The sequence below is a fragment of the Sparus aurata genome, chromosome 9 (genome assembly GCF_900880675.1).
Source record: "Sparus aurata chromosome 9, fSpaAur1.1, whole genome shotgun sequence".
Taxonomy (NCBI): Eukaryota; Metazoa; Chordata; class Actinopteri; order Spariformes; family Sparidae; genus Sparus; species Sparus aurata.
In genome coordinates, this window is record NC_044195.1 from 16,578,401 (window position 1) to 16,593,264 (window position 14,864).

Sequence of the window (14,864 nt, forward strand, 5' to 3'; positions counted from 1 at the left end):
GGGACAGGAAGATAGTGCTCAAAGGCGGAGGATTCAGTGTTGTTGCATCCTGTGAAGCTGCAACCGAGTTGGCTGACAATAACATCAGCAATATCAGTGTGCCCGCTATCAGTGCCAGGAGCATCAATAGATCTCCGGATGTGGGGGCTCTTACAGTCAAGACTGATTGTTTTGTCAAGAGGCGACCAAAAGCTCTCGCAGGGTGAACCTGCACGCATCACAGCGCCCTGAAAACGATCCAGTGACTCCACAAGCAAACACACCAGACTATGATTTTCGTTGCAGTGAATGCTGTTTTCCCTTTATGTCACAGTGATTTATGGCACGGGTGGCAGCATTTGTTCCTGGCTTCATTGGGTATGTGTGCATTAATATGAATTCATGGGAGAAGGAGCTGGAGAGAAGTTTACGAATGGCATGGACCGGTGGAGGATGGCAGTTTACAGCTTTGGAGTTATGTTTGTGTGTGTGTGATAGAGAGAGAGAGAGTCCATCTGCATTGGATGACTTATGAATGGTGAGATGTGATTTGCTGAGGCTGTCAAAAAAGTGCCTGGTTAACTTGCAGGAGGCCCTCTGAGCATCATTTATCCTCTGACATGCTGACCTGCTCCTTCTCTTTTCCTAACTCTGACACACACACACACACACACACTGAACATGCAGAGTAAATAAACCTTTACGCTGTCGAGAGGCTCAGAGGTTGAAAGCCCACGCCGACTCTACAAGACCCCGCTGCCCACAGGGCATTAACCTTGAGTTTATGGTTAGAGCAGAACTCGATGGTTGGTAAAGGCGCTGGTATCGATATGTTGTTTTCATTTCCAATGCTGCCCTCTGGAATTATTGGCACTCTTAGTGAACATGAGCAAAACAGTCTGTGAAAACACCTCTTTGGGGTTCATCCTCTCAGTCTTTCACTCAAAATATTCACAAAAATGTTATTGGAGTGAAATTAACGCAAGAAAAAAAAAACAAATTAAGTCAAACATTTCTCTCTCGAAATGCTTGTGCCACAATTATTGAAAGAATCATGTCATTAAAATCTACTGAAGAATATTTACATCATCGTCTTCATATTTGACACCTTGTGGTTCGTTTGTCTGATTAGGAACTCCTCATCGCTCTACCATGACTTCCTGTTTGACTGGGGTATAAATATGGGATGACACAGGCCCAATTCCCTTAGACATCCTGCATTTCAATATTAACGCGCTATTCAGTACGTCAGAAAAGGTTTTGGCATGTCCCAATGTGAAGTACGTGAAATGCAGTATGTCAAAAATACCAGGGTGCCCTACTGCACCTGGTCGCACTTTGCAGTATGCAAGCCAGCCAGCTGCTTTTCTGGCTATTCTGACCCGCAATCCTCTGCGCAGCGGCAGATATGTAACATACTTCACGGAGTGCGCATTGACCTCGACCTCATGATGTTTTTCGAGGCCGAGGAAAAAACTGTTGGGTGAAAGACAGGAGGTGGTTGTCTTTTGACTATTGGGCTGCAGCCGCGGTATCATGGACTCCTCCAAATAGCAGCAGGTATTAAACACCGCCTAACGAGGAAGGTTAAAATGAGCCATGGTTGGATTTTCAGGCAGGACGAGGATCTGAAGTGGACCTCACAATCTACACAAAAGTACTTCCAGAGACAACAGAATAAAGGTAGTGCCATGGCCATCACAGTCCCCCGACATAAGCGCCATAGAAAACCCGCAGGATAAGCTAATGAGGAGTCCAAGGGTGCTTACCTCGGGATCTGAAGGTTCTTTGTAGAGGGAAGGTCTCAGATCCTGTGCCATGTACCTCATCACGCATTAAAGGAGAAGACTTGAAGGTGTTATTATGGCAAAGGAAGGCTGCAGAAAAATATTCAATTAGGGCTGCAAATAATCGTGGCCACACATATGATAAGGATGTTTCTGTCAGTCGCGGTCCTTCACTTAAAAAGGCTTGACTCTCGTGAATATTTTAAAGGCACGATCTTGAGGATAAACAATCAAGACACTTTATTTGCATCCGCTTATTTTCGCTCAAGGGTGCGAATAATTAAGTGCAAAACGCATGTGGCTGAAAGGAAAACAGGAGGATGCACTGAATGTATTTTATTGCAATAGACTGACAATAGCAAAGTGCCTTTTTTAAATGGTCACGATGGCAACTAGTTGATAAGAGTAACAAAATGAAAAAAAGAAACAAACAAATAAAAAAAAAAACATGGTCATATAAAAATACATCACTGAAAATAAAGCATCACTGGCTGAACTGAAAACATCACCACAAACTATTATACAGCTAAAGTCAGGAGCCAGCACACAGCCAACACATGCAGCCCTCAAAAAAGAAAATGCAGCTACAACACTGTGAGAACGTCTGGAGGGATCTCGGGAGGCAGCTGTGGATGGTATTCATTTATCACCACAGAGCACACCGTTCACAGTTCCACTGTACTGCTCCGATGGCGATGGCAGCGCAGTGACGTCACACGCCGCGACTTCGCCCTGCACACTTCCTGGCTCAAGTCTAGAAAAGATTAAATTCATTTTTTTCGTGAATTAGGTCTCGGGTAACGTGATTTACACACTGAAGCTGGAGCAGCTGTTCAGTGGCACCGTTTACACAACCTGCTTCTCTGGAAATGTTCAAGATTTATAAAAGGCAATCATTCAACCGACAAAACAAGCTCCGGTAGTTTTGCTCGTGAAAAAAAATGAAAATCAGCTCCCTATTAGCGTTTACTGCCAATGCAAATGCGAGTCAATAAGATATGCAGCCATTACTGTCAAAGCGCATAAGACATTTCCAGTGGCTCCATCAATTATTCCTGGTGATCGTACAGAAGGGCTTTCTTGCAGTCTTTGATATATATACACACCTCAGACTTGCAGTAGCAGGCCACAGCAAATATCAACAGCAGAGACAGAGACTGTTTATAATGATGAACGAGAGGTAGTCTGCACACTAAATATTAATGAGACAACATGTTGACCACAGGTGTGTTAGGCAAACGCCCATGTGTGAGGAAAAGCGGCCATATTTACAGAGATCATGACTACTCCCCCAACAGACTATTTACATACTTTTTTTGTTGTGCCCAATCACATTATTGTACATTTGTAAAAAAGAAATGTGTATTATACAGTACACGGTATGTATTCATCATAGGCTATTAGCCAGTGTTAGCATAGTTGCCATTTGCTCGGAAGCCCCATATAATTTCCTCCGTTTTCCCGGGATAAGTCTAATTTTATTTGTTTTCTTGAGATCAAAGTTACTTATTTTCACAAAATATTAAATGTTTCCCAGAAACAATAAGATCATTTTCTTCACATCTTGAGAAAACAAGCTTTGTTATCCCAAGGTAACAAGATTATTTTCTCAAGATCTCGAGAAAATTTGTTTTGTAATCCTGTGATAGCAAGATAAATGAATGCGTTATCACAGGAAAACAAAAGATTGTTCCCTCTTATTACTTATAGCCTAATGTTTATAGATCAGGACGCCATGCCGGCATTCATACATGGGATCAAGTGAAGCAACTGAGAGTGAAGCTGAAAATGTCGAGGAGTATCCATTATTAGCAGTAATATAAAGTTAATTTAGTTTGCTTAAAAACTCCCAAAACCCACCCCACAGAGCAGTGTGTGGTCCATTTTTATAAATCTAATAAAGTAATTTTGTTGTGGCAAATGATTTTGATTTCTCAGGAAAACACATCATACCGTGGTGTTGACACAAGTCACTTGTTATCAGGGGAAATTGGAGGAAATCACTTGTTTGACCCGTGATCGTTGAAGGCTTCTGAACATGTGAGCTAATGGATTCTATACAGTGGATTGTTTCTTCTTCCTCTTTAAGGAGTTTTACAAGTCATGTGTTCTTATTCTGGAGTTGTCATTTTCCGTTTTTCTCTCACATGGCCAAAGCGTTGCCTCATCAACCCCTCGAGAGCTTGCAATATTCAGTGTGTGGACCACTCATCTTTTTCCATTGTGAGCTGCTTTTGTTTGCCACCTTGAACCCAGCTGAGATTCGATGCGCACACTGTCCCAGTTCTCTGCTAAAGGTTACTTTATCCACATCGATATCACTTTCGTGGGAACACTTGTAAACACAGGGGTTATAACGAGCAGTCGGGCAGCTAATCAATGGGCCTTTTTTTTTTTTACTTGTAGCTGAATGTGTAACTCCGTCGACTAAAAATCACCACCTGGAATAGTGTGGTCCACTTGTAGTGGACTGTTTACCTTGAAGAACAGCAAAGGAGGCTGAAATCTCAGAAAGTTTGTGTCAGTATCAGGTTACGTAACGTTTGGCTTCTTTTTTTTGACATAAATCTGTTTAATGAAGTGCTGCATAAAAGCAAAGCATTAAAAAGACAAATATGAGCAATAATATCAAACACAATCTCCACAACACCCATTCTTGAAATAGATTACTTCACAGGTTCAAAGGGCATCTGGAATTGGCAGTCAGATATTGTAAATGACGAAAGGGGGATCGGGGGGGGGCTTTGTGTCGACTCTCAGTTCAGGATGTCGGGGTGTAGGTGGGAGGGGGTTTGGGCACTGCTCTGTCACACAAACACAATGCTCAAAGAGTTCAAAGTTTACAAAACATCAAAATTCCTCCTTCAGTATTGTCATGCAATATACATGTTGACACGATTGAGACAACGATGTCAAGTTTATTCAAGAGTTTCCATGTCCAGTCTGGCAGTGAAAGGGTTCGGACCAGGTCGGCTGGAGGATTTCACACCTCTCTCCCGGCAGTTGCATTCCAGGGAAGGTGACACAGATTTTTCAACCCTTCTGCCTTGAGTCAGGGGAGCCGAGGATGACGGCCTTCAGCTGGAATCCACAATTAGATAGAAGACAGTTCGGCGTCAGTTGTCTTTGATCAAACATCCTACCTAGGTGTTACATCACATTTCACTAAATAAACGCGACTCAAGCGAAAAGCATTAAGTGAATTGATTTGTGTGACTCGTCTGTTCAACTATTGTACATGTAAAGCCACAGGTAATTTTCATTATAGGTATAGATATACAGTGTTCTGACACTGACCAAACTTGACAATCTGGTATGAAATGCTACGGACTGCAATGCGCAGGACAAATCTAGCATTTCTACATCTACCACATTGCCAACACACAGGCTATCGACATAATCTGCTTGGTGCAGTTGCCTGGCAACACAAGCAGCACAGTTCTTAGAGAATTTCAAAGCAAAAAAGGAAAAAAAAAAGAAAATCTTACAAAGCTATGCAAAGTAGTATAAAACAATAAATAGAAAAATCTTTAAAATAAACACAGAAGTCAAACATGTGCCCATGCCCGTCAAATTGTTTTCTTATAATGTGCAGATTATATTTTTAGAGTGTTTCACGACACATCCACACATTGGTAATCTTAACAAATCATCGCTTTTAAACTAATCTGCTGATAATCTTTTTAAAGACAGGACAGGAGTGGTCATACTGGGCAACATAAAGCAATGTGCAGAAAAAGGTCAGTCAATAGCCTCCACTGTGTGATTTAAGCAGGACAATTCAACTGATTCAACGTGAGTGTAGAAATTGCCCATTTTGCCCACAAGGCCCATAAACCCACAGCAGGAAGTGGGCAGACATTATTTACAATCTGCCTCAGAACCAATCCCATCCACCCCCCCACCCCGGTTAAAACTTCACACATTAGCTGCAGAGGACAGAGTGGGAATGAGGAGGTCTTGGCACAGGAAAAAAAACAAAATAAATCCCATATGTCAGTGTATGTATATGTTCAGCAGGAGAGGACTGTTCATTCAATCTCCATCGTTTCCACGTTCCTCCCTCTCTTTTTCTCTCTCTCTCTGTCTCGCTGCCTCTTTTTCAGAGATGGAGGAGAAGAGAGGAGAAGAGCGGGGCAGTCTCTCACTAAGGCCAGAGTGTCTGGCAGTGTTTAAGTGGCGCACGAGGACCTGTTTCTGTCTGCCAAGGCAAATTCATTGTGGAGGCAGGTGGGCCAAACACACATACACACATCCTCAGTCGGGACACAGACTTGTGTGTCCTTGCCTTTGTCTCTATGCAGGCTGGCAACCAAGTCGTCAGCTACGGAGTCAGTGGGCGCAGAGAATCACTATGGCAACCAACATAGTGGGCCAGGCTGTGGCTGCTCTTGGATCAGTGCGGAGACTTTTTTTGGCATCCACTCAGCGCTGGAGTCGATTATAGAGTTCCCTCTCTTAAATGTCCTTCCCGGATTGGCCGGTGATCTCAATGTGCGCGTCTTTCTTTTTTTTTTTTTTTTTTTCTCTTTTGAAAAATAGACAAGTATTCAGAGCAATTAAAATCAAAATGCAGCTATGAGAGTAAGTTTCACGGAAAACAAACAAAAAAAAATGAGAGAGCGGCTCATGATACTCTCTTGACCGTCACACTCGATTATTCGTGCTAACATGGCACACCCATTCTAATCCACGCACACACACACGCCCACACCCACACACACACCAAAACACACACCGTTGTTAACATAAAACAGGCAGCCACCAGGGTAGGAAACTGATTGACTAATTCAACACAGCAGTGAACGACAGTAAGGTCTGAAGGTGGAGTCCAGATCTGCTCCCTGGCATTGTGTTGGCTGAAATCCGCAATGTGCACGAGGCATAGGTAGGAGGGGACCTCGCTTAGTCGACGGAGCCGGGGTGTAGGCTGAGCGCGGGTGGGTCCAGACAGGTGGGCGAGTAACTGAGGTGAGGTTCTTTAATCCACAGGAGGGGGGCGCCGTTCTTGCCCTCTTGGCTCTTGCTGTTGCTGCGGCCCTTGTAGCGCACCAGCAGCACGGCGATGAGGAGGATGCCGAAGATTGGGAAAGGGTAGAAGAAGACGAAGTAAAAGAGGGATTCATTGGAGCACACCACTGACTGGACAGTGGACGCTGTGGACAGAGAACAGACACATTTTCAAAGAGTGACAAAGCTTTTCACAGATGCAAAGCCTTCATGGAAAAAAAACGACTGTCTTACTTAACGTTTTTACACCAGTACTAGCCTGTTGGAGAGGCTAACACCATTGCTAGCCTGTTGGCAAAGCTAATAAAGTTGTTACCCTGTTGGAGAAGCTTACCACAGTGTAAGCCTGTTAAATTCCCAGGTGCATGGATTATTAGGTATATATCTGCTCCTGCACAGAAATGATTTTTATCCCCGACTAAAACTGAACATCTGTCTAGCCAGTGACACGTGAGGTGAGACAGCTGTTGTCATGGATACAGACAGTCTGTTGTACATTCTAAACATAGATACAGGCATGACGGGATGAGTGCCTGCTGAAGAACCGAGTTAAGAGTTCAAGTTAGGATTTCTGAAGATAAGACACAAGGTCTGAGATAAGGATTCTTTCCATCTTTGTCATGTAAGATAGGACAAGCAGTTAGGATTGTTTTTTTTCTTCTGAAATGAGGCCCCCTGTTTTTCCTGACTCTTTCATTATGTGGATTAATTAAATGTATCTAGTTGTTGAGAATGCTGAATGAATCTATTTGACATCCTGAGATCCAAGCACTGCCACTGACACAGTTATACACTCGACTTTAATGTTAAACAGTGGGAGGCAATCTGTGGCTCTGCTTTTAACTGGGCTTCCTCCTGTCTTCAAAACAAATGCTGCAAGTGGGGAAGCCAGATGATCCAAGGCACGGATGACACATATAGCTCCGTAATTGGCCTATAATATCCTCTCATTATATGTACTGTAACAAAAAGGACATATTAGGGTTGGGCAATATGACAATATATATGCTATGAGATGAAGCATCCACAGAAGCAGCAGTTAATTACAGCTTGTGCTATCTGTGAAAAGCATCACCTGTCTTCAGCTGGCAGTATAATATCAGAAGACAGCCTTTGATGCAAGTATAGGTTTGTCACAGTGTTCATTTTCACCTACATTCAGAGAAGCTCAAAGGATTCGGTTAATTAAAGACTTACCTTGTTGCAGCACATTGACGAAAGTGAACCCAGAGTTGTTGGTCGTCAGGCGGTACCACGCATTGCGGGGGTTGAGGAGCCACTCCTCCACGTGGCAGTAGTATCGGCCTGCGTCTGTCGGCCGCGCTCCCTGAATGGTCAGGCTGTACAGCTCCGAGGTCGTTCTCTCAAACTGCAAGCGGGAATTTGGCCCCACCTCGTCTCTGGGGCTGCAGTTTCCATTGCCGAAGACGGCGTCATGGCCGATGGAGAACACGCACTCCCGCTCTCTGTCCTCCTCAGCCGGCTGGTCACCATCGTCCTCGTCCTCAGGGCGCTCCACGTACCAGGAGACGGAGAAGCGGGAGTCTCGGGACGACTGGGATGGGATGCTACAGCCCAGTCGGATGGAGCCAGACTCTTCCACGGTCACGTTTGACTCCTGTTCCTCCACCTGCAATCGAACCTCTGCAGAGGTGGAAGAAGATAAGAAAGAGGAACAGACGAGGGCATCAAAAGTCGGTATGATTTGAATTGTGCAGTATTTGTTAGGGCCTAGCAGCAGAATACACAGGTTTCAACGATGCTAAAACGAAAGCTTTTCAAGGATCTATTCAAACCAGTGATGTGATGACGTTTAATGGATTCAAGAATCAATTAATTTCCTTTTTTCGAATGTTTTTCTCAAATGATTGAATGACACAAATCTAAATATCTGCTGCTGATCAGACAAAATGAGCAATTTAAAGACGACGGCCTGGCTGGAAACAGTTGTAATAATCAGTAGATCTAACGCTGTTTGCAGCCCTGATCTGGACTTCAAACTCAAATTGTTCTGGTAACAGGGACACCAAACTTTCAAAATGTGCACACAAAAGGCTAAAGTAAATAAATCCCACAGTGCTGCCCACAGCTATCAGCAGTCTTTCAGCTCTCCAGCCAGGTTAGATCCTACCCCAAGGCTAGCCTGTCTGTCTGTCTGTCTGTCTGTGTGGGTATGTTTCAACCCTTAAGGGGTGGTACAATGACCCAGTTCCACTGCAGTCTTTTTTTTTTTTTTTAAATGGCAGTAAAAACTCGGCTCTCTTGGGCTCCTCTCACACACACAGATTGGAACAGTCTTCTTGTTCAAGCAAAATGAGAAGCAGAAAGGACAGCAGGAGGGCAGGGAAAAAAACCAATGAGTGCTGGCACTCGTCTCCCCTCATCTTTCCTCCCCGACAAACAGATTTCTGGACGACGTCCTTGGTGAATGTATTTTTTAGCTCCTTAATGAATATCCATGATGTTTATACTGCCTATTTGACTCATCTTATGTATCATTAGAAGTAAAAACCAATATGGTTATGAATAATATACTTGGGTGAGCTCCCACACACAACTTTGTGTTAATCAGCTCAACTCACTCATGAAAGGAGTCAATGCTGTATACAAACAAAATATAAGGTTCCCATAATTGCAGAACATTTGATTTGTATGTTTGCTGCTGCTCAATTAATTGTTTAAGCAGTGTCAGCTTCACTGTCTACACAAAAATACAAGCATTTTCCATGCCCTATTGGCTTACGACCAGACATTTTGATCCTCACATTCCAGTTGGACTGATGCCATATGAGGGATTTCACTCTGCATTATAAACAGGACGCCTGGCAGAAGAAGCTCAGAAAGTCACCTTCAGCTGGTGTGTTGTATTGATTCATACAAATAAGGGTATGACAAGGATGGATGGGTAGCTGTTATTTATTTGCATTTGGGGGCACTGAGTTTGATTGTGGAGGCGAGTTTGTGTTGAGATGAAATGAGGTGAGGGGAAATTCAGTCAAGGAGAGAAACAGATATGAGGTAGAATGAACCAGAAATAAGTTGGCATTTCTGCACTTCTGGTTCCCCCCTCTTGAAGTCAATGGGCTTTTTGAAAGGGTTTTCGGTTAAATGCCTGATATAAGGTCTGTGAGTAACACAGGCTTAAGAAATGTTCACATTTAGTTGTACAACATAAAAAACATTCTTCACTTGTGAATTTTAAGTGTTTATGTGTCTTAAAAAAAAAAGTGGCTTAGTGAGACTATAGACATTAAACATCATCACACCAAGCACTGAAACTCATCTCTTCACTTGTTCATCTTTACAGGTGGAGTTCAGGTGAAGGTTTGACTCATATATATTCACAAAAAAAGCCTAGGTTGCATTTTGGTGAGAGTTTCGCTTTAAGTAATTCTTTCACTTTTATGAGTATAACTTGAAGTCTGTCATTTGTATCCAATAATTATATGTCAAAGTATTATCTTAATTCCAGAAGTTTTACTTGTAATCACGTATCATTTCCTTTATGTAACTATACTCGTACTTGAGTTCAGCCCTACAGTGACCTATAAGAACGTGAAAGATGTCTCTCGAGTCAATGTTTAGTTTGTCCATTCTGGGCCTCTGTAGAAACATAGTGGACTTTTTAGAAGAGCACCCACTCCCTCTGCGGATATAATAGTCTGATTCTAAAGTAAGGCAAGCTCAACAATTCTTAGTTGTAGGTGATTATACGCCTTAATTATGGACAGTATATTCAATTTCTGCCTCTAAATCCCTGTAAATCGGACAAGCTGGGTCTCTAAGATGACTGTAAGGAGAGGGGACCTCAGGATGTGGGCGGCAGCAGGTACCTCATGGCTTCGAGCACTTTGGATGTTTTTGCGTGCTGGACAAGAGGATTAGGTTTTCTGTCGAAGCCAGGCTCGGCCCTCAGGCAGAGCAGATGACGGCTGGCGTGACTTCAACCCATTTTTTGCCACCTGAGCTAAGCCAAGGGCCAGTGTAAGGTCATGAGAGCCAGATGTCCTCAATGCCCTTAGCATGTGGGAGGCAGGGTGAGGGGGATTTGGAGGAGGGTTAACAATATTCAACTGGTCTTAAGCAGAGCAGCATGTGGGGCCAAAATGGCAGCAGCTGCTTCCCTGCTGGGGGAGTAAATAAGCATTTTGTTCAAGAAAACAGCACACCTGATCGCTTGCTCACCTGGTTGTCTGACGGAAACCTGTGTGAACCCTGAGGAGTCCCTGGAGAGTCGATACCAGGCTCCATCTGGGTCGCTCATCCACTCCTCCACCAGGCAGTAGTATGTCCCCGAGTCGCTGGTCTCTGCCCTGTTCAGCGTTAGCACATAGAGTCGAGGTGACAGTCTCTCGGCCTGCACTCGGCGCCGCAGTCTCTCCTCGTCTGCGTAGGCGCCGTACTCGAAGGCCCCCGAGCGTTCGATCCTCAGCAGGAGCTCATCGGCCTCTGACCCGGTTGCACGCCTCACATACCACAGCACGGCATGCTGGGAGTCCTGGTTGGTCTGGGAGGAGATGGAGCAGTTGATCCTGACACGACTGTCCTCCAGGTACACCCGAGACTGGTTGGTCTTTTGCACTCGCAGCTTGCTCTCTGCAGAGAAGGAGAGGGTAGGGAAGAAGGGAAAGAGAAGACAGTCATTCCTTTGGGTGCAGGAATATGTGTGCGCTGGCGACAGGTACACAATGCAATTTCTGTTTCGTGACAGACAACCTGTAGATGGGTTTATTTCTGGTGGCATCGGGGCAGGGGAAGATAGTGGTGTGTGTGGGTGGGTGAGGCAGGTGACAAAAGCCAATGAAGGAGGAAGGTTGAAATGTCAGGCAAATCAAAGCTGAGAGGATGGGAGGTCTGTTGGTATCACAGTAGAAATGTAAGATAAGATGCAGAGCAGTAAAGAGACAAGGGTGACGGGGGGGGGGGGGGGGGGTCGGAACGCAGGGCTGTGGATATAATTAGGTAAGGTACAAGACAAAAGCAGGGCAGGGGGTCTGTCAGTCTGCCAGACAGAGAAGCAAAGCGAGGGAGGAAGGAATGCGGTTACAAAGCCGAGTGAGGACAGAGAGAGAGCAGACAGGAGAGGGTGGAGATGATGTAGAGGTGTGACTGAGATGTCAGGAAGGAGCTGAGGCTGCCCCGAGTGCTCCGACAGGATTGGTTACAGTGACGCCGGTTGTGGGATGGGATTAGCTGCAAGGTACATCAGGTGTGACCGCTACCAGGGACTCAGGGCTGTCAAATGCTTGAGGGGAGGATTATTCATTTTGCATGCCATGGGAGCAGCTGGACTTTACATTCAACATTACATGACTTGAGCTAGACCACTGTGCAACTTCGGGAGATCCTTAAACAACAAGTGTAACATTAGAAAGTGAAGATTTGCGTTAAGAAATCATGGCCATAAGTATTTATCTGCACTCGACAAATATCCCACAGCTTGAATGATTAACGATTGACTGACTATTCCCCATTTATGTGTATTCATTATGTGAAGTTTCAAGCATCTATAACCGGAACTGGCAGACTTAGCAAAGAGCATATCAGCAACTTTAACAATCTTTAAACTCTGCAATAACAATTTGATTGGTAGGACTTTCAAGTGTTGGTACACTGACAGTGAGCCAACACTCGTTTCTTGGCTGAGGCCAATTTGGGGAAACAAATTCCTCTAATTGATTTGAGCAGCAGGCGTGCAGCTGCAGACTGTCGCTTTGCCACCTCTTCCCAGCAAAATGAGAGTGGAATACCTATTTTGGGATCAGAGGATCGATGGCTGCCAGAATTGTCAAAATAACACACATATCAGGTGATTTGTGAATGCGCACGACAAGTACAAAGGACTCTTTGTGGGTATGTATTTGCACAAGAAGCGTGTTAATCGCAGTGTCTCATGCAATTACTGTGTTTATACAGCCTTTAAAGGAGACATATAATACTAATTTTCAGGTTCATTATTGTATTTTGGGTTACTACTAGAAAAGGTATACGTGCTTTAATACTTAAAAAACTCAGTGTTCTCATACTGTCCAGTGCTGTTTTGGCTCCCATCTCTTTAAGGCCCTTCTCCAGAGTACCCAGAATGCTCTGATTGGTCAGCTCACACACGCCTGAGCCAGGACCGCGAGTTTTCCGCTTCCAGTTAGATTCACCTTTACCGTAAATATAGGCATACGTTATGCACATGTGTGGCTTGGTGACGCAGTGTGATGTCACAAAGTCACATAATTAAAAGTGGGACTTCTGACGAGGCATTTCGGGAGCAGTATTTTCTATGGGTGAGAAGACAATTTGCCGGTGGACTTTGGTCTTTTTAGCTTTCAAGGTCTTTTACATAGACTAGATCAGATATTACACTAAAGGTACGGAAAAATATGAAAAAGCATAATAGGTCTCCTTTAACATTTGACAACGATGGCCTCTTTTATCAAATGAAAACACAAACAGACATTTGTCCTAGAGACCATCTTATGTCCCTGTTTATGGCTTGTAATTAAACAGGTTTTGTCAATAACTCGTCATCTCTATGATTCGCTTGCATTCTTAAACAAGCCCCTGCATCTCTGTTTCACCCTCCTAGCTCATGCTAAGCTCTTCTATGACTGACTGACTGATTGACTGCCTGGGGTCGCAGCCATCTGCCCAGACAACCTCACCCTTATCCACAGATTGCTGTGCGTGTGATGGCTGTTTGTGATCCTGTATATTTGCACTGCACATACGCACGCTTTCGTCTGTGAACGTCAAAAGATGCTTGGCTGCGAGGCATCATCAGACCACCCAGTTGTGCAACGGCATTTCGAACTAGTATCTCAAATTAGTCATCATCATTGCCTCTGTACCCACTAGAGACTTGGTAGGAAGCCTGACAATCTTCCCATCCGGAATTACTGCAGAGCCCTGCAGAATCCTGGCAATCATTTTTTTTTTTTTTTCTTTTTTTTTGCAGGAGAATTACCTCCGAACCTCCTGAAGTGGAACCATGCAGGATTGGATTGGCACAGGACAAAGCAATTCTCTGCCGATTCCCATTTGAAGTTTGAATCCGCAGCCAGGAGAAAAACTGTGGGCTGAGGGCCTGCTACCGCACATCAGTGTTTACAGGAATGCCTTTTCAAAGCGAAAACAGGCTAATTATTCAAGCCCTATTAGGTAGAATCATGAGCTATTACAAGTTATAATAACTAAGTACGCACTCAAGCAGAGACAGAGAGTCACACAATGGGCAGAAACGCGGAAGGGAAATAAATGGAAGAGAAATGCTGTCCTTTCATGTCCCAAAACAACCTTAAAGTCTGCCTTCCTTGCAGAATCCTTCTTGCTGTGCAATGTCTCAGTAAGAGAACAGCGACTTCACAGACCAGCCTGTCACATCCTCGGACACGTGTCAATTCCCACGGCGAGCGCGAGTTTCTTCCTTCGACTATAGCACAGCCGGCCCACCACGGTTACATCAATGCATCTGCTGACGCAAGCAGGGGCAAACTAGCTCCAAAAAAATTCTTTATGACTTCCATTAAGTATGCAGCGTTTGTATACGGGTGGTATTGATGAGGGATGGATTCACTGTGCTGCGGGGTATGTTGTTAACAAGGCCGCACGCCACGTATGTGCGTTCCCTCAACAGTGAGAGCAGTCAGCCTGTCAATACATATTTTAAGTGCGATCGCATGTTCTCCGCCGCTGTGTTTCTTTAATGAGCCTCACGGGTGCATCCACAAAGTGAGACAAATCCATTATTGGAAACACTTGTTCTCACTGCTCCGCATTAGTTCATGCGCCAGTCAAACCTGGCCTCAGTGAGAGGGAAAGTGCATGCAGGCTCATTTTACATCCTCTCTTCCCTTCTCCTCCTTTTTTTGTTTTGTTTTGTTCTGTTTTGCTGTCTTTTTAATTTATTTTCTGCACGAGGAAAAGGAGGAGGCAATAACTGCCTGTATAATCAGGCACAGATAAAAAAAAAAAAAAAAAGCTCTTAATTCTAAAGTAAACCTTAAGCATGAAAGTCGACAGCTTCTCCGACACTTCACCTGCCTCTGCGGTTACCAGGGCAACCCCATCTCCAATGAACACTGAGGTATGGCTGAG

General features: G+C 44.3%; 1 protein-coding gene across 1 annotated transcript in view; it reads right to left on the reverse strand.

Moving 5' to 3' along the window:
* Positions 1-2,087: 2,087 nt before the first annotated feature.
* igsf3 (immunoglobulin superfamily, member 3) overlaps positions 2,088-14,864 on the reverse strand; it is an 83,325-nt gene continuing 70,548 nt past the window's right edge. The window contains exons 7-9 of the mRNA XM_030427640.1: positions 10,962-11,372; positions 7,974-8,420; positions 2,088-6,922 (exon numbers count right to left, since the gene is read on the reverse strand). Coding sequence (XP_030283500.1) covers positions 6,672-6,922; positions 7,974-8,420; positions 10,962-11,372 — 1,109 coding nt within the window. The 3' untranslated portion in view covers positions 2,088-6,671. The remainder of the gene's footprint in view (positions 6,923-7,973; positions 8,421-10,961; positions 11,373-14,864) is intronic.